This window comes from Carcharhinus amblyrhynchos, chromosome 31 (assembly GCF_965287045.1).
Source record: "Carcharhinus amblyrhynchos chromosome 31, sCarAmb.v2.hapA, whole genome shotgun sequence".
NCBI classification, from domain to species: Eukaryota; Metazoa; Chordata; class Chondrichthyes; order Carcharhiniformes; family Carcharhinidae; genus Carcharhinus; species Carcharhinus amblyrhynchos.
In genome coordinates this window covers 17,936,570-17,956,759 of record NC_137354.1, presented here as the reverse complement: position 1 = coordinate 17,956,759, position 20,190 = coordinate 17,936,570, and the positions used below count along the sequence as shown (strand labels likewise).

Sequence of the window (20,190 nt, the reverse complement as noted above, 5' to 3'; positions counted from 1 at the left end):
AGTTAAAATCAGGCCGTTTGTGTCTCAGCTCCTTCAGGGCCAGTCCACTGCTCTCTGGTGGACCTGATCAGCTTAAAGGCCAAGATGGAGCTCCAAATAACATTCCTTCAGATGTTGTCCAAAGATGTACAGGTTTGGTGGATTGGCCGTGCTAAATTGCCCCTTAGTGTCTAAAGATGTACAGGTTAGATGGATTGACCATGCTAAATTGCCCCTTAGTATCTAAAGGTGTCCAGGTTAGATGGATTGACCATGCTAAATTGCCCCTTAGTATCTAAAGGTGTCCAGGTTAGATGGATTGACCATGCTAAATTGCCCCTTAGTATCTAAAGATGTGCAGGTTAGGTGGATTGGCCATGCTAAATTGCCCCTTAGTATCTAAAGATGTGCAGGTTAGGTGGATTGACCATGCTAAATTGCCCCTTAGTGTCTAAAGATGTACAGGTTAGGTGGATTGGCCATGCTAAATTGCCCCTTAGTATCTAAAGATGTACAGGTTAGGTGGATTGGCCATGCTAAATTGCCCCTTAGTATCTAAAGGTGTCCAGGTTAGATGGATTGACCATGCTAAATTGCCCCTTAGTATCTAAAGATGTGCAGGTTAGGTGGATTGACCATGCTAAATTGCCCCTTAGTGTCTAAAGATGTACAGGTTAGATGGATTGACCATGCTAAATTGCCCCTTAGTATCTAAAGGTGTCCAGGTTAGATGGATTGACCATGCTAAATTGCCCCTTAGTATCTAAAGATGTGCAGGTTAGGTGGATTGACCATGCTAAATTGCCCCTTAGTGTCTAAAGATGTACAGGTTAGGTGGATTGGCCATGCTAAATTGCCCCTTAGTGTCTAAAGATGTACAGGTTAGATGGATTGGCCATGCTAAATTGCCCCTTAGTATCTAAAGATGTCCAGGTTAGGTGGATTGACCATGCTAAATTGCCCCTTAGTATCTAAAGATGTACAGGTTAGGTGGATTGACCATGCTAAATTGCCCCTTAGTGTCTAAAGATGTACAGGTTAGGTGGATTGACCATGCTAAATTGCCCCTTAGTGTCTAAAGATGTGCAGGTTAGGTGGATTGACCATGCTAAATTGCCCCTTTGTGTCTAAAGATGTGCAGGTTAGGTGGATTGACCATGCTAAATTGCCCCTTAGTGTCTAAAGATGTCCAGGTTAGGTGGATTGACCATGCTAAATTGCCCCTTAGTGTCTAAAGATGTCCAGGTTAGGTGGATTGACCATGCTAAATTGCCCCTTTGTGTCTAAAGGTGTCCCGGTTAGGTGGATTGACCATGCTAAATTGCCCCTTTGTGTCTAAAGATGTCCAGGTTAGGTGGATTGACCATGCTAAATTGCCCCTTTGTGTCTAAAGATGTCCAGGTTAGGTGGATTGACCATGCTAAATTGCCCCTTTGTGTCTAAAGATGTCCCGGTTAGGTGGATTGACCATGCTAAATTGCCCCTTTGTGTCTAAAGATGTCCAGGTTAGGTGGATTGACCATGCTAAATTGCCCCTTTGTGTCTAAAGATGTCCTGGTTAGGTGGATTGACCATGCTAAATTGCCCCTTTGTGTCTAAAGATGTCCCGGTTAGGTGGATTGACCATGCTAAATTGCCCCTTTGTGTCTAAAGATGTCCAGGTTAGGTGGATTGACCATGCTAAATTGCCCCTTTGTGTCTAAAGATGTCCAGGTTAGGTGGATTGACCATGCTAAATTGCCCCTTTGTGTCTAAAGATGTCCCGGTTAGGTGGATTGACCATGCTAAATTGCCCCTTTGTGTCTAAAGATGTACAGGTTAGGTGGATTGGCCATGCTAAATTGCCCCTTTGTGTCTAAAGATGTCCCGGTTAGGTGGATTGACCATGCTAAATTGCCCCTTTGTGTCTAAAGATGTACAGGTTAGGTGGATTGGCCATGCTAAATTGCCCCTTTGTGTCTAAAGATGTACAGGTTAGGTGGATTGGCCATGCTAAATTGCCCCTTAGTGTCTAAAGATAAGATGAGTTTATTTATTAGTGTAGGCTTACATTAACACTGCAGTGAAATTACTGAGAAAATCCCCTAGTTGCCACACTCCGGCTCCTGTTCGGATACACTGAGGGAAAACTTAGCAAGGCCAATGTGCCTCACCAGCACATTTTTTGGACTGTAGGAGGAAACCGGTGCACCAGGAGGAAACCCACGCAGACACGGGAAGAAAGTGCAGACTTCACATAAACAGTGACCCAAGCCAGGGATCACGCCTAGGTCCCTAGTGCTGCGAGTCAGCCATGCTAACCACAATGTGTAGGTTAGGTGGGGTGGCCATGCTAAATTGCCCCTTAGTGTCCAAAGATGTGCAGGTTAGATGGATTGGCCATGCTAAATTGCCTGTTAGTGTCCAAAGATGTGCAGGATAGGTGGATTGGCCATGCTAAATTGCCCCTTAGTGTCCAAAGATGTGCAGGTTAAGTGGCATTAGAAAGGAAACTATGTAAGGTTACGAGGATAGGGCCTGAGTGGGTTTCTCTGTCTGAGACTCAATGGCTGAATAACCCGCTTCTGCACTGTAGGGGTTCTTTGATTTTATGACTGTTTTATTTTGTGTTTAACGCAGGTTAAGGCCCAGTTGGAGGTCGCGCCCTGTGAAGCTGTGGTGACTTTTATGAGGGCGATCATTAAAACGGGTCACATGATTGACCCAAGGTCAGTAAATCAGACTCGGGAGTGCTTGAATTTTGACAGGGTGAACAGTGCAGCGCGTTTGTCCTGCAGTGTAATCAACAGCGCAGTCTATCAGCCCGACCATGACTCCAATAAATCAGTCCCGGGCCCGGATAGCGAATAATTCATCCTTACGAGTGCACACATTCGAAAAGAAAGCACTGCTTCAATGCAAGGTGCCCATTCAATATCATCTCCTGTACATTTAATGGGTTCTTTTTCTTCTAAAGACTGTCTTTCTCTCCTGGATTTATAAACCGGATATGGGAAATAAATCTCACCAGGTCTCTCGAGAGGCCCCAGCTAAATCAATTTAATCATTGGCCGATTTACCGGAAGGCTCGGGGGTGAGGTAATGTACACCCTAAAGGTTTCAGATAACGAAGAATGTATTAAACTTGGCATCGTTTGAACGATAATTAGCAAATACCCAGAAACAGAAATCCCAGTACAAAATGAAAGTAGGTTTACGGTCAATTGTCGACAGACACACACACACATTATCAAATGATACATTTGCCCAGCATTGATTATTTTCATTATTTATTAGTGTCACAAGTAGACTTACATTAACACCATTATCCGGTACCTGTTCGGGTACACTGAGGGAGAATTTAGCCTGGCCAATGCACCCTAACCAGCACATCTTTCAGCCTGTGGGAGGAAACAGGAGACACGGGGAGAACGTGCAGACTCAGCAAAGGCAGTGACCCAGGCCGAGAATCGAACCCAGGTCCCTGGTACTGTGAGGCAGCAGTGCCAACCACCGTGCCACCATGCTGCACCAATGGAGTAATATTCAACACATATCTTAAAATATGATTCGCCTTCAAAGCTGAAACAGACTCAGTTTGGGCACACTCTATTGTGATTGCAATGAGGTGTGGTATTCATGTTCATAGAATCCCTACAGTGCAGAAGGAGGCCATTCAGCCCATCGAGCCTGTACCGACAGAGTATCTTATCCAAGACCTACTCCCACATATCTGCTCCGCTAATTCCCCCTAATCTATATAGTTTGGGACACTAAGGGGCAATTTAGCATGGCCAATCCACCTAACCTGCACATAGAATCCCTACAGAGCAGAAGGAGGCCATTTGGCCCATCAAGGCTGCACTGACCACAATCCCACCTATCACCATAACCCCATGCATTCACCCTAGCGTTTCCCCCTGACACTAAGGGGCACTTTAGCATGGCCAATTCACCTAACTCGCACATCTTTGGACTGTGGGAGGTAATCGGAGTGCCTGGAGTAAACCCGCATAGACGGGGAGAATGTGCAAACTCCACACAGTGACCCAAGCCAGGAACTGAACCTGGGTCCATGGCGCTGTGAAGCAGCAGTGCTAACCACTGTGCCACCATGTCACCCATTAAGGGGGCAATTGAACATCATTTTACGTGGCAAATCAGCTGATTGGTCAAGTGGCCTTTACATTTCAGCCGCAAACTCGATCCAGGGCAGAATGAACTGTCTGGGCTGAAACAAGATTAATGGTGGCGTGTGGGGACTGAGGTCTGTGTTAGAATGAGCTGCCCTGTCACTCTTTGCCTAGTTTTTCCATCGCAGTTTACATTTTCATGGATTGGCACCTCCCTGGGACAGGTCCACAGCGGCTGACCCTGTAACTGGGCACATTGGAAATGCCAGCCTACCCTTATCACAGTGCCCGCCCTCAACCCATCCTCCCCAGCTGCCTTTCCCAATGCAAGTTTCACACTGGCTACCAACTCATTTGCCAGCTCGGGTGAAATTGCATTCTGGGGTTGACCATGGCGCATTGCGCGCTCTCTCCTAGGCCCACGTGTATACACACCTGATGGATGATCCATGCCATGGAGACTGAATAGTAAGAGCCCAGGTGTGTTTGGTGCAATGGATATTTTAGAAACTTGCTATGTTAACCTTTGGAAAACAAATGTTGGTAAAAACGGATCCCCAGAGGATTAAATGGAACCATTGAATTCATTCAATTATGAAACGGATTCCAGAAGAGTTAAGCTTGATGGGATGAATGGCCTTTTCCCATTCAACAATTTTCATGTAATGAATATTGCAGTGTGTAAGTGAGCAAAGATTATTATGGCAGGCCAAAGAGGAAATTTGACATGTCCACTACGACTCTCACCAATTTTTACAGATGCACCATAGAAAGTATTCTTTCTGGTTGTATCACAGCTTGGTCTGGGCTCCTGCTCTGCCCAAGACCACAAGGAACTACTAAAGGTTGTGGATGTAGCCCAATCCATCAGGCAAACCAGCCTCCCATCCATTGACTCTGTCTACACTTCCCACTGCCTCGGCAAAGCAGCCAGGATAATTAAGGACCCCACGCACCCCGGACATTCTCTCGTTCAGCTTCTTTGTTGGTATCTGTCTCTTGCTGTTCACTGATTTGAATGGTGAGCTCAGAGCGAGGTGACAATTTTGCAAAGTAAATGTTCGAGTGGCACATCTCAGACAGTAACATTTTTAAACACACATTTAGCACTTGTCTGAATTTTGTAGCAGCAATTACGTACTAACAACGGTGAGGGATTGGGGAGGCAGGGGGACAGGGAGGCGGTGGGGGAAATCAGCCCAGCCATTATTTTAACAGTAACGTTTTGGCCTGTATGAAGATGCGTCAAAGAGAAAGCCGATTATCTCACATACCAAAACCAACTTTCGGATCCTTCTTCAGATTTACAAAAATGATCTCCCTCTCAGCAATAGCCAGCTCAGCGTCCGATTTATTTCCTGAAGTACCTGCGAATAAAAAGTGCATGTGAACTTCCAGGGAGAAAGCAATGCCAACTGTGCCACGCTGCAATTAGGATTAAGAAGCATTCACCAGCTAAAGATATCGGGCAAGATCTTACCGGCAGCACACGCCACACTCTCGCTGCAGCGAGGTCGGAGAACTTAGTGCCCAGCTAAAGCTCCATTCACTGCAGCGAGAGGGGGAAATCCTGGGTTTGAACATTCTGGCCATCGCAACTCTGATCTCCTGTGTCTCCACTCATGCCATTATGCTTCACCCTTCATGGCTTTGCCTTCAACCAGCCAGGCTCTCAACCCTGGAGGTCCATCCATAACCACTCCTCCACTCTCCCACTTTTAAGCTACTCTACAATCTCTGTGTCCCAATCTCTGCTCCTTTGACTTGGTGCTGAGTGTTTTCTGATTCTGCTCCAAGGTGAAGTTTGGGATGCTTGATGATGCTAAGTGAATGCAAGGCGTGTAGCCTTTTTTTTAAAATGCGGCTTGGGTGTCACCAGCTGGGGCAGCATTTATTGCCTATCCCTAATTGCCCTCAAGGGGGCAGTTAAGAGACAACCACATTGCTGTAGATCTGGAGTCACATGTAGGCCAGACCGGGTAAGGGTGGCAGATTTCCTCCCCTAAAGGTGGCACAGTGGTTGGCACTGCTGCCTCACAGTCCCAGGTTCAGTTCCAGCCTCAGGTCACAGTCTGCTGGAGTTTGCACATTCTACCTGTGTCTGCGTGGGTTTCCTCTGGGTGCTCTGGTTTCCTCACACAGTCCAAAGATGTGCAACTTAGATGTCTGGCCATTCTAAGTTGTTCCTAGTGTTAGGAAGGCTAGCTAGGGTAAACATGTGTGGTCACGGGGATAGGGCCTGGGTGGGATCGTAGTCAGTACAGACTCGATGGGCCAAATGGCCTCCTTCTGCACTGTAGGGGTTCCATGGATTCTGTGGGCGATAGTGAACTAACGGGTTTTTACGACAATGGTTTCATGGTCACCAGTAGATTCTTAATTCCAGAATTATTTTTATTGAATTCAAATTCCACCATCTGCTGTGGCGGGATTCGAACCTGGGTCCCCAGAACATTAGCCTGAATCTCTGGATTACTAGCCCAGTGACAATATCACTAGGCCATTGCCTCCCCTCCTTGTCTGCTGACAGAAGGAGCACTCCCCTCCCCTTTCCACCACCATTGGGCCTTTAACATAGGAGAATATCCCATGGTGAGGGAAGTGGTCAGACAAAAGTTGACACTGTAGACACAGACGGAAATATTAGGATCCATGGATAAAATCTTAGTTAGAGGTGGACTTAAAAGATAGAGAAGAAAACATGGAGAGGAAGGAAGCATTGTGGAGGATAGGAGCTTAAGATAGCTGAAGACAATCCCACCCAGGCCCTATCTCTTTAACCCATGTATTTACCCTTCTAATCCCCTGACACTGAGGGGCATTTAACCCACACATCTTTGGACTGTGGGAGGAAACCGGAGCACCCGGAGGAAACCCACGCAGACACTGAGAGAATGTGCAAACTCCACACGGGCAATGACCCGAGCTGGGATTCGAACCCGGGTCCCTGGCACTGTGAGGCAGCAGTGCCAATCACTGTGCCACCACGCTGCCCTGGGTTCCTGGATTACTAGTCCGGTGGCAGTAGCACTAAGCCACCACCTCCTTGGAGTTGTAGTGAGTGAGAGGAGCAACCTTGGAGCAACGCACCTGAAAATGTGGACCGCAGAGGAGTTCCTGATGCTCGTGGTCTTGGATAAAATCCGGGTGGACCTGGATCAGCGCCTGGAAAGGTGGGGGGCGGGGGGGGATAGCTCAGCCCGAGGGGGGATAGCTCAGCCCGAGGGCTTTCCTCCGCTCCCTGAGTGGCCTCTTGTTGACTCTCAGTGACTGCTCAGAGGCTTTGCAGCCCAAGCCTTGCCCTCAGCCTCAAGCTCAGGCACTCCCATCCACTCGAGAAATTGGAAGAAATTCCCTGGATGTCGGATAAGCAGCCAGTTAGTCCGACAAAGGTGGGGAGATTGAGAGAGGCTGTGATGGGGGCGGGGGGGGGGGAGGCTGTGGTGTCATCAGTGCACGTGTGAAAACTAAGGCTCTGCCTTTGGACACTGTCACTGAGGGGCAGCAAGTGGAAGGGAAATAGGAGGGGGAGGGGGTCCAAGGATAGATCTTTGGGGGAACACCATGGGTGTGGGAACAGGAAGAGGAACCAGGGCAAGGAATTCCCTGACTACCATTAGATAGTTAAAGACAGAATCAGGTGAGAGCCAGTCCCACCCACTAGGGGGCGGTGGAGAGGTCAAACATGTCACAGGTCACAGAAAGGTTGGGGAAGATAAAGGGAGGGGGATTCATCTTTACTCGGCCACATTGGATATCTCACAGGTGTGATCGGTGAGCAGAATCGATTAGCACTGCTGCCTCCCAGTGTCAGGGACCCGGGTTCGATTCCCAACTTGGGCGACTGTGCGGAGACTGCACATTCTCCCCGTGTCTGCGTGGGTTTCCTCCAGGTGCTCCTGTTTCCTCCCACAGTCCAAAAGACGTGCTGGTTAGGGTGCATTGGTCATGCTAAATTCTCCCTCAGTGTACCCGAACAGGCGCCGGAGTGTGGCGACTAGGAGATTTTTACAGTAACTCCATTGCAGTGTTAATATAAGCCCACTTTTGACTGATAAATTAACTTTAACTTGAAAAAAAAAGACTTCAAGAGATCAATGACAGGCTTACCCGGTCTGACCCTACATGTGACTCCAAACCCGCAGCAATGGGGCTGAGTCTGAAGTGGCCGATGAGGAAGCCATTCAGTTCAGGAGGACAATCAGGAATGGGCAATAAATACTCAGTGATACACAGCCAGTGACACCCACGTCACACAAACAATGAACAAAATAGATAATTTTGCAAGACAAATTGTAGAAGCAGATACAAGGCCAAACAACGAGCAGCTATATTCCACTCCACACAACTTTAATACATAGCCTGCAAGCTTTTCAAACATTGAGAATGTTTCTAACACTCACACAAAGAACAACACCCTGGGATAATTTTACCAAGTGGCATCTCTCTGGATGCAGCCAAGATTCTAAACGATTCTACACTGAGATCGCGGGCATGGTGCCAATGTACACTCCCAACAGATGGTTCACCCAGCCAGGGTCTGATCAGAGAATTATTCCCCTCCCTCAGTCCTCAGCGGGTAGCATGAGACAATGTTCTTTTACGTTGCCAACCCCCCCCCTGCCCCATTCTGAACTTACCAGTCAGGCCATTTTGGTCTGGGGTCACGTTCTGCAGGCCCAGACACCTGGACCTGTCCGTCGAGAAGGGGAGGATTTCTGACTGAGGTACGGCATCTGTTGTGCTGCGGAAGAGAGAGAGAGACAATCTCTGATTACCCGGACTCTCACCCAGCGAGCTTGCATTCAGAATGTGTCGGGGGTTGTCCGACAGAGTGCCACGTCTGGTCAAAGGGCCTGGGGTCGTACCAATCTCTGAGAGTCATGGTAATCTGTTCCCTTCCACACCCAGCTAACTGCTTCGCTCTTACTCATTCTTACAACCCTTCTAGATGTGGATAGACACTCCGCTGCAATTTAAAACGAGGTTAGATAAAGATAGACATGTTGGCACAGTGGTTAGCACTGCTGCCTCACAGTGCCAGGAACCCGGGTTCAATTCCAGCCTTGGGTCACTGTCTGCGCGGAGTTTGCACATTCTCCCCGTGTCTGCGTGGGTTTCCTCCAGGTGCTCCGGTTTCCTCCCACAGTCTGAAAGACGTGCTAGTTAGGTGGATTGCCCATGCTAAATTGCCCCTTCGTGTCCAAAGATGTGCAGGTTAGGTGGATTGGCCGTGCTAGATTCTCCCTTAGTGTCAGGGAAATTAGCAGGGTATATACATGGGGTTATGGGGGTAGGGCCTGGGTGCGATTGTTGGTGCAGGCTCAATGGGCACTGTAAGGATTCTATGATTCTAAAAAGGAGAGTGAAATCCTGTCTCAATCTACCTCACTCCCGTCTAAAAGGTTTATAGATATTTTTCAGTCATTACATTTAACAATTCTCTGTTTAGTTGCTTCCTTTTAAGAACTAACATGTGCAGAGAAGGGACTTGTCCCCATGTGAATATCCTTTATAATAAATCCTCTGTGATCCACATATCTCACAATCTAAATATCAACTGAGTAGGTAACGTTTCACATGTTGACGAAAGTTATAGGAAATTAATGGCCAGAATCTCCCAAAAATGCACAAGAGTCTTTGTCCAGGACAGAAAACCAGTGTGAAGCTTGCAGACCACCCAGCCTTCTATTCTCGCTGTATCGAACTGCACTCTGTGCAATTTCAATGTGGGGGAGGGGTGGCCTAAGAAACCAGCGACGGAGAATCCTGAGATCAGGGGTACTGCCAGAGTGCTGGGGGGGCAATGCCCGGGCATGTCCCTCACCACCCGGGGGCCATGATCACCTCAATTGGTTTTCGGTTTTTGAAGACCAGTAGTGATTCACAGTGACATCTCACTGGCAGGGTGGGAAGGTACGGTGAGGGTGGATGTAGCAGTGTCGGGCCTGTTACTGTAATGTTAATTCATGCAAATCAGGCCCACACCCTCCCCGGGCAGGAACCTGAGTCAATGGGACTGTTAAATAACCGTCAGTGACTTGCCGGGTTCCTATAAGGTGCTCCAACGCTACAAACCTCTGAGATATCTGCAATCCTCTAACTCTGGCCTCCCCTAGAATCATAGAGATTCTACAGTGCAGAAAGAGGCCATTTGGCCCATCGGGTTTGCACCGACCACAATCCCACTCAGGCCCTACCCCCATATCCCTACATATTTGCCCGCTAATCCCTCTAACCTACACATCTCAGGAGGCTAGGAGGCAATTTTAGCGTGGCCAATCAACATAACCCGCACATCTTTGGACTGTGGGAGGAAACCAGAGCACTTGGAGGAAACCCACGCAGACACGAGGAGAATGTGCAAACTCCAGACAGAGAGTGACCCAAGGCCGGGAATCGAACTCGGGTCCCTGGCGCTGTGAGGCAGCAGTGCTAACCACCGTGCCGCCCTTAAGATGGGCAGTGACTTGGAGGGGGGAGCTTCAGTCGCTGATGTTATGTCTGAAATGTTTCCCCATGGATATTTCCTACACAGCTAATCCACTTTCCAAATATTTATTAGTTCATTCATCTTTCCTCGCACCGTGACCTGCTGCACGTTGGTTTCAGAGTGCTGACGGATGCTTTATCATTGGGAAATTAATTACAGCAGAATGAGGGTGTGAATGTGATGACTGGGGCACTGAGTGGGGTTTGAGAGGCAGTATCTGTGATCGCACGCAGGACCAATATCGAACAATGCGATCACAAACAAGGCTGCGTACTCCATCACTGGGGAGGAGAGCTGGAGGAGCAAAGATCATTCGTCTTCCTCAAGCACACAGATAACAAAAGGCACGTCAGAAGTTAATCCATTCTCCAAACAACCTCCAGATAAACGAGCTGCTGATAACGGCATGTTATTTCCAATATCCCACTCCCTGTTCAATTCGATTCGATCTCAGTTCACATTGGAGCACTCAGATACCATCAATGCAAACACAGAATCATAGAGGCCCGACAGTGCCAAAGGAGGCCATTCAGCCCATCAAATCTGTGCCGAACACAATCCCACCCAGACCCTATCTGCATAACCCCATGCATTTACCCTAGCTCATCCCTCTGACACTAAGGGGCAATTTAGCATGCCCAATCCACCTAACCCACACAGATTTGGACTGTGGGAGGAAACCGGAGCACCAAGAGGAAACCCACGCAGACACGGGGAGAATGTGTAAACTCCACATAGACAGTGACCCAACCGGGAATTGAATTCAGGTCGCTGGCATCATGATGCAGCAGTGCTAACCACTGTGCCACTCCAACATCACTTAGAGACAGGCACAAAATAAGATTGCCTCAAGGGTGTCCCCAGTAACCAATATTTTCTATCTTAGCATAGCTATTTAGTGTGGCACTTGGCACTATGGCTTGGTGGGAAATAGACTAGGGACAGAAGTGGGATGGGACAGACTAGATTATTCTACAGAAAGTTGGCATGGACTCAATGGGCTGAATGGCCACCTACTCTGTCATTATAAGGCTCATAGACCAAGGATGGGCACTGTACAGGGTGGCACTGCTACCTCACAGCGCCAGGGACCTGGGTTCGATTCGCGGCTTGGGTCACTGTCTGTGTGGAGTCTGCACATTCTCCCCGTGTCTGCGTGGGTTTCCTGGGGTGCTCTGATTTCCTCCCACAGTCTGAAAGACACGCTGGTTAGGTGCTAAATTCTCCCTCAGTGTACCCGAACAGGCACCGGAGTGGGGGATTTTCACAGTAACGTCATTGCAGTGTTAACGTAAGCCTGCTTCAGACACTAATAAATAAACTTTAAAGTTATATGGCCGATTCACAGACGCACGTCTCGGTTTGAGTGCCCAAGGTGGCTCAGTATTTGCCTGGACTTCCCGGGCGATGCCTACCTCCACATGTTGTTGCAGCCTCCGCACCCTGCCGCTGCCATGGCTGCCGTGAGATTGTCGCAGGACTTGCTCAGAGCTCCAATCGACACCGTGTCCATGTGGGGGCGGCTCAGCAGAGTCTCCGAACGGGAAATGTTGCGCATCTCCTCGAATCGTCTGCGCCGAGCGCATCTGGTCTCACTGGGAACCACGGAGGTAAAAACGTGTTCCTCTGCGGGGAAGCAAAGGGAACAGACGATGCTAATGCAGCCAAAACAGGCTGAGTTAACTTTGAAATAAGAATAACTACATCCCAAAACAGAGTCGGATGTCACCAACACATAATAAATTCATCTTGAAGACTTTCTTTTTGTTTATGAGATGTGGGTAACCCTGGCAAGGCCAATGTTTGTTGCCCCTGCTTTGCTTGGATCATTTCAGAGGGGCAGTTAAGAGTCAACCCCATTGCTGTGGGTCATAAGATCTAGGAGCAGGAGTAGGCCATTCGGCCCCTCGAGCCTGCCCTGCCATTCAATAAGATCATGGCTGATCTTTTTGTGGACTCAGCTCCACTTACCCGCCCACTCACCATAACCCTTAATTCCTTTACTGTTCAAAAATCTATCTATCCTTGCCTTAAAAACACTCAATGAGGGAGCCTCAACTGCTTCACTGGGCAGGGAATTCCACAGATTCACAACCCTTTGTGTGAAGAGGTTCCTCCTCAACTCAGTCCTAAATCTGTTCCCCATTATTTTGAGGCCATGCCCCCCCAGTTCTAGTTCGATAAGATCCCCCCTCATTCCTCTAAATTCCAATGAGTAGTCCCAGTCTGGAGTCACATGTAAGCCAAACCAAATAAAGGTTGGTGAGCACTGCTGCCTCACAGCGCCAGGGACCCAGGTTCGATTCTGGCATTGGATCACCGTCTATGCGGAGTCTGCATATTCTCCCTGTGTCTATCTGGGTTTCCTCTGGGTGCTCTGGTTTCCTCCCAAACTCCAACAATGTACAAGGTAGGTGGATTGGCCATGCTAAACTGCCCCTTAGTGTCTCGAGATGCGTCGATTAGATGGATTGGCCATGGTAATAGGGGTGAAAGGGTTGGGGAAAAGGCTCTGGGCCTGGGTGGGATTGTTGTCAGTGCAGTCTAGATGGGCCAAATGGCCACCTTCTGCACTGTAAGGTTCAATGATTCCATTTTATTATGAATAAAGGTGGAACAGGTCGAGCCTATACCACTTGGAACTTAGAAGCACGAGAGGCAAGCCTATTGGAGCATGGAAGATTCTGAGGGGGCCTGACAGGGTGGATGATGGAGGCATGTTTCCTCTTTTGGAAGGAATTAGAATAAGGCAGTTTCCCTTTAAGGCAGGGATTAGGAGAAATTGTGGAATTCTCTTCCCAGAAGGTAGTAGTGGCCGGGTCTTTATTCAATGTCAAGTTAGACTAGACAAGGGAGGCAAGGAAAGTTAAACTGAGGGTACAACCAGATCAGCCATGGTAGAACAGGTTCGAAGGGCTGAATGGTTTACTTCTGCTCCTAAGTCCTCTTTTCCTATATTTCTCTGTATAGAACTGGCCAGGGGTCAACAGGCACAATAGCCCCTGTAACCACCCTGTAATTATTAAGGGAGGCAATTTTGAACTGAAGTTCCATTTGATCAGTAATTCCCAGCTGCAGAAAAATACAACTCGTCTGAAATAAAGGGAGAATGTGAATAGCAAGAGACAAAGAGTTGGGAATGACCTCGATGAAGAGTTTAGGCTCAGTAGGTTGTGACTTCCAAGCTGAGTAGATGTTTGGCAATAGCCCCCCAAAAATGAAATGCAGGTTGAACACCCAATTCCTATAAGAATATTAGGTGTAAGAGCAGAATTAGGCCATTCGGCCCATCAAGTCTGCTCCACCATTCAATCATGGCCGATACGCTCCTCACCCCTATTCTCCCACCTTTTCCCTGTAACCTTTGATCCCCGTATTAATCAAGAACCTATCTATCTCTGTCTTAAATACACTCAATGACCTGGCCACCTTTGTGGCAATGAATTCACCATCCTCCGGCTGAAGAAATTCCTCCTCATCTCTGTTCTAAAGGGTCATCCCTTTACTCTGAGGCTGTGTCCTTGGATCCCAGTCTCTCCTGCTAATGGAAACGCCTTCCCTGCGTCCGCCCTATCCAGGCCTTTGAGTATTCTGTAAGTTTCAATGAGATCCCCGCTTCACCCTTCTAAATTCCATCGAGTATAGACCCAGAGTCCTCAGCCGTTCCTCATATGTCAAGCTTTTCACTCCCAGGATCATTCTCATGAACCTCCTCCGGGCTCTCTCCAAGGCCAGCACATCCTTCCTTAGATACAAGGCCCAAAAATGCTCCCAATATTCCAAATGTAGACTGACCAGAGCCTTATAAAGCTTCAGTAGTACATCCCTGCTTTTGTATTCTAGTCTTCTCGGAATTAATGCTAACATAGCAAAGATGTATCTGACATAATCTTCTCAAGGATTTTACCAGTGGGAGGTCAGTATACCCAGCTTATTCAGTCACAAAGCCCTTTTTACACGCATTTTGTGGCCATAGGAATCAATTATCACTCGAGGACTGTGTGGACTGTTGGCTGTTCACTCTCCACTCAGTGTTATAGGAACACAGGAACAGGAGTAGGCCATTCAGCCCCTCAAGCCCGCTCCATCATTCAATAATATCATGTCTGATCTGTGGCCTAGCTCTGTGTACCTGCCCAAAGCCCATACCATAGAATCAAATCATAGAATCCGACAGTGCAGAAGGAGGCCATTCGGCCCATCAAGTCTGCACTGACCACAATCCCACCCAGGCCCTATCCCCATAACCCCATGCATTTACCATAGCTGGTCGCCTGATACTAAGAGACAATTTAATGAGGCCAGTCCACCTAACCTGCACATCTCTGGGCTGCGGGAGGAAATCAGAGCACCAGAGGAAACCCACGCAGACACAGGGAGAACGTGCAGACTCCGCACAGACAGTGACCCAAGCTGGGAATCGAACCCGGGTCCCTGGCGTTGTGAGGCAGCAGTGCTAAACAATGTGCCACCGTGTCTGCCCCTTAATAGCCCTACTGAATAAAAATGTGTCTATCTTAAACTGAAAGCTGACAATCGAACCAGCATCCACCCCTGTTTGGGGAAGAGATTTCCAAACCTCCACCGCTCTCTGCGCGATGACTAACATCTCTCCTGAATGGCTTGGATAACAGGGCAAAGGTCACAAGGCAACGAAGGAGATCTAAAAGCGTACGATTGGGTGTGAGACTGCTCCAATCAGAAGCAGCGGAAGACCAATTAGTTAAAATGATCAATGGTGATCTGGAAGCTGCCGTTAAGATTAGACTTTTATTCTCAGTAGAAACAAAGGATCCTTTCTAACTTTACTGGGTTTTCAGAGCAATGGGGAACTTGCTGGAATGTGACAATGCCTCCTCTTCTATCACAGAGCCGGATTTTGAGCCTTGTACCTACCGTTCGCAAAGGCAGCTTGGCTGAGCTGCCGGGAGTTCATCTGCATCTGAAACTTGTGCTGAGCCGAGCACAGCTCGATGAGGTACCTGCAGGTTTTGCTGTTGTCCGTGACAAAGATGTGCTTCTTACCGTCCGAACTGCTTTGCACGGTAAACTTCTTCCTCTGCAGAGAAAGATCACATTATACCGGTTAGCACCAAGTCAATCAGCAGCAGGTTATACTAAATATATATGATATAAATATAAATATATATTAATATATAATATATAAGTATACAATATAACATTATCTAAAATATATTATACAATATAATATAATATTATGTAAATATATATAATATAATATATAATATAATATAAATATATAATATAATATATATATTTAAATATATATGTTCTTATGTAAGAAAATGCACCAACGCTTCTACTTTCTCAGGATGCTAATTCAGCATGCCCCCTACAATTCTTACCAACTTTTACAGATGCGCCATAGAAAGTGTCCTTTCTGCTTGGTATGGCTCCTACTCTGACTGCAAGAAACTACAAAGGGTGGTGAATGTAGCCCAATCCATCACGCAAACCAGCCTCCCATCCATTGACTCTGTCTACACTTCCCGCTACCTTGGGAAAAGCAGCCAGTATAATTAAGGACCCCACACACCCCAGATATTCTCTCTTCCACCTTAAAATCATAGAATCCTACAGTGCAGGAGGAGGTCATTCGGCCCATCGAGTCTGTACCGACCACAATCCCACTCAGGCCCTATCCCCATATATTTACCCTAGCGAGTCCCCTTGACAGTAGGGGACAACTTAGCATGGCCAATCCGCCAAACCCACACATCTTTAGACTGGAGCACGTGGAGGAAACCCACGGAGATACGGAAGAACATGCAAACTCCACGCACTCAGTGACCCAAGCCTGGAATCAAACCAGGGTTCCGAGCGCTGTGAGGCAGCAATGCTAACCCCTGTGCCACCGTGCTGCTCCTTCTTCTGTTGGGAAAAAGAGGACATGTACCAATCGACTCAAGAACAGCTTCTTCCCTGCTGCCGTCAGACCTTTGAACGAACCTACCTCACATTAAGTTGATCTTTCTCTACACCCTAGCTATGACTGTAACACGACATTCTGGACTCTCTCCTTTCCTTCTCCCCGAAGTATTCTATGAATGGTATACTTTGTCTGTATAGTGCGCAGGAAACAATACTTTTCACTGTATCCCAATACATGTGACTGTAATAAATCAAATCACAACTTGAGTTGGAGGCCTGAATTTTGGTGAGTATGGCCCGGGTTCAGTATCCTTTATTCATAAATCCAAAAACCAAATACATCCAGCTGCATACTTCTTCAAAATTATCACCCTTTAGCACGGGAATTCTTGTCACTCGTCTGCACCGTTTACCTTGCAGATTTTTGTGGAGAACATTTCAAAAAGAAACTTATAACAAGTATACTGTATTTATTATTCAGTGATAGAATCATAGAATCCTTACAGTGCAGAAGGAGGCCATTCGGCCCATTGAGTGGGAACCGACTCTCCGATGGAGCATTTTATCCAGGCCCTATCTCTGTAACACATATTTACCCGCAAATCCACCTAACCCTACACATCTTGGAACACTAAGGGACAACTTAGCACGGCCAATCCATCCAGGGGATTTTCACATTATCTTCATTGCGGTGTTAATGTAAGCCTATCTGTAACACTAATAAATAAACTTAATGCTAACCTGCACACCTTGGGACACTGAGAGGCAAATTAGCATGGCCAATCCACCAAACTTGCACATCACTGGATTGTGGGAGGAAACCCATGCAGACATGGGGAGACTGTGTAGACTCCACACAGACGCCCAAGGCTGGAATCGAACCCGGCTCCTTGATGCTGTGAGGCAGCAGCGCTCACCGCTGTGCCACCATGCCGCCCCTTAAATCTTACGTTTCTAGTTGTGTTATTTATTTTAGACCAATGCTGGGCAATCTGTGGCCCATTCGGGTGCTGAGTGCGGCCCCCACGAGACATTTTGTTGACCGTTTCCCGTGCGCAGGGGTGCCACATTCTGCTGATTCCCGTCCGTGTAGCTTTTCTCCTACCGGGTGTGACTGAAGTGATTCACACGTAAAGCAGGAGCAAGTGAAGTGAGGTGGGTGCTGACTGCTCACAACACTGACTATGGGAGCCTGTGCTCTTTCTGTGCCCAAAACGTCAATCTTTATTTTGTTCTTCCATTTTATCTTTACTCAGAGAGTGGTTGGGGTGTGGAATGCACTGCCTGCTGTGATAGTGGAGTCGGATACTTTACGAACTTTCAAACAGTTATTGGAATAGGCACATGGAGCACACCAGAATTATCGGGAGTGGGATAGCTTGATCTTGGGATTGGACATAGCTCGGCACAACATTGAGGGCTGAAGGGCCTGTACTGTGCTGTGATGTTCTATGTTGGAGTCAATGACAATTCTATTAATATATAAACTATGAAGCATTTTCTATAACCTGTTGGGAAATATTTGGCGTGTATTAAATGTATTTAATCTCATTCATGCTTACTGGACAAGGCCGATTTCAATCTTGTGGCCCACTGAGATGCAAGAGAGCCACTCATGCGACCCATTCATAGACCATAGATCATAGAACCCTACAGTGCAGAAAGAGGCCATTCGGCCCATCAAGTCTGCCCCAAACACAATCCCACCCTGGCCCTACCCCCATATTATACCCACTAATCCCTCTAACCTACGCATCCCTGGATACTAAGGGGCAATTTCTTAGCATGGCCAATCAACCTAACCCACACATCTTTGGACTGTGGGAGGAAACCCACACAGACACAAGGAGAATGTGCAAACTCCACACAGGCAGTGACCCGAGCCGGGAATCAAACCCAGGACCCTGGAGCTGTGAAGCAGCAGTGCTAACCACTGTGCTACCATGCCACATTCACTAGCCTAGATTGCCAAACTCTCCTTTTGACTGTAACTGACCTCAACTTGGGCTATTGTGATGTAAGCTTATATAAAGTATCCAAAATTAAACCAAAATGCAGCCAACCCTGAGGGTTCAGTATAAAGAATACTTGATTTGTACTATAATGTAAACTAGTGTTATTCTTGCCGTGTCACCGGACAGTCCATTTTGAACCACGAGATGCAGGGAGCTAGGAGAGCAGGAGAAATGACCAATACTAAGACCACTGCCATATGATACGTTGCTGCAATGCTTCGAACGTTCCACATTGAACTGAACAACTTCCCTACACACGCACACAAACCACCCCCAGCTTGGCAGGCTATTATGACAGATGCTTCTGCGAAGTAGATTGATTTTCTGTGTCTTTTTTATTTGATTATCAGAAAAGTAATATAGAGTTACTTGTGAAGAGATGTAATCTTTAACTCTTTAATGAATACCCGTGCAGTATGGAGCTATACACAGAGTTCAGGACATAATGTCTCGACCTGCACCCAGACACTTGCAATAGTGCAGAGGAATATTTGATTCTACAAATGGAGCATAGCTTGGCATGGACCGGGGAACGATGGGCTTTGGAACAGATCCACAGAAATAAATGGATAGAACAACATTAATTCATTTTTAACAATGTTGAAAGTTTGAGGCCGCAATCTTATCTGTTCATGCTCCCGCTGTTTCTAACAGTTAATTCATTAGTATCATAGGCTTTGAAGTTACTGTGAAAATCACCTAGTCGCCGCACTCTAGTACTTGTTCAGATACACTGAGGGAGAATTTAGCACGGCCAATCCACCTGACCAGCATGTCTTTCAGACTGTGGGAAGAAACCTGAGCACCCGGAGGAAACCCACACAGACATGGAGAGAATGTGCAGATTCCACACAAGCTGGAAATTGAACCCGGGTCCCTGCAGCAAAGTCAGAGAATTTGGTGGCCAGCCGAATCTCTGTTCACTGCGGCTGGACAGGAAAATCCCATTGGCATGAACGGCAATAAGATACCAGCCAAAGTGTACGCATATCCATGTATTACAGAGGGTTAATAAATTCAGCCAGGATTCTTATTTGATTTTGATTTGATTTATGGTCACATGTATTAGTATATAGTGAAAAGTATTGTTTCTTGTGCATTATACAGACAAAGCATACTGTTCATAGAGAAGGAAAGGAGATGGTGCAGGATGCAGTTCAAACTATCGTTAAAAAGCCCATCAACACCTCTACTTTCTCAGAAGACTAAGGAAATTTGGCATGTCAGCTACAACTCTCACCAACTTTTACAGATACACCATAGAAAACATCCTTTCCGCGTGCATCACAGCTTGGTATGGCTCCTGCTCTGCCCAAGACCGCAAGGAACTACAAAGGGCTGTGATTGTAGCCCAATCCATCACACAAACCAGCCTCCCAAACAGTGACCCTGTCTACACTTCCCGCTGATTCGGCAAAGCAGCCAGTATAACCAAGAACCCCACACACCCCGGACATTCTCTCTTCCAACTTTTTCCATTGGGGAAAAGATACAAAAGTCTGAGATCATGTACCAACTGACTCAAGAACAGCTTCTTCCCTGCTGCCATCAGACTTTTGAATGGACCTATCTTGCACTAAATTAGTCTTTCTCAACACCCTAGCTATGACTGTAACACTACATTCTGCACCCTCTCCTTTCCTTCTCTACGAACTGTATGCTTTGTCTGTATAGAACGCAAGAAACAATAACTTTCACT

The 20,190-nt window shown here is 47.2% G+C and overlaps 1 protein-coding gene across 5 annotated transcripts in view; it reads right to left on the bottom strand.

Annotated features, from left to right (window-relative positions):
• The window catches only part of ptpn20 (protein tyrosine phosphatase non-receptor type 20), a 276,596-nt gene that overhangs the window by 122,175 nt on the left and 134,231 nt on the right, over positions 1–20,190 (bottom strand). For all 5 annotated transcript variants that reach the window (XR_013889733.1, XM_080215794.1, XM_080215796.1 and 2 more), the window contains exons 16-19: positions 15,481–15,643; positions 12,000–12,210; positions 8,732–8,835; positions 5,366–5,458 (exon numbers count right to left, since the gene is read on the bottom strand). Coding sequence is in view for 4 of the 5 variants with exons in the window: in XM_080215794.1 (XP_080071920.1) it covers positions 5,366–5,458; positions 8,732–8,835; positions 12,000–12,210; positions 15,481–15,643 (571 nt within the window). In the remaining variant the exon portion in view is untranslated. The remainder of the gene's footprint in view (positions 1–5,365; positions 5,459–8,731; positions 8,836–11,999; positions 12,211–15,480; positions 15,644–20,190) is intronic.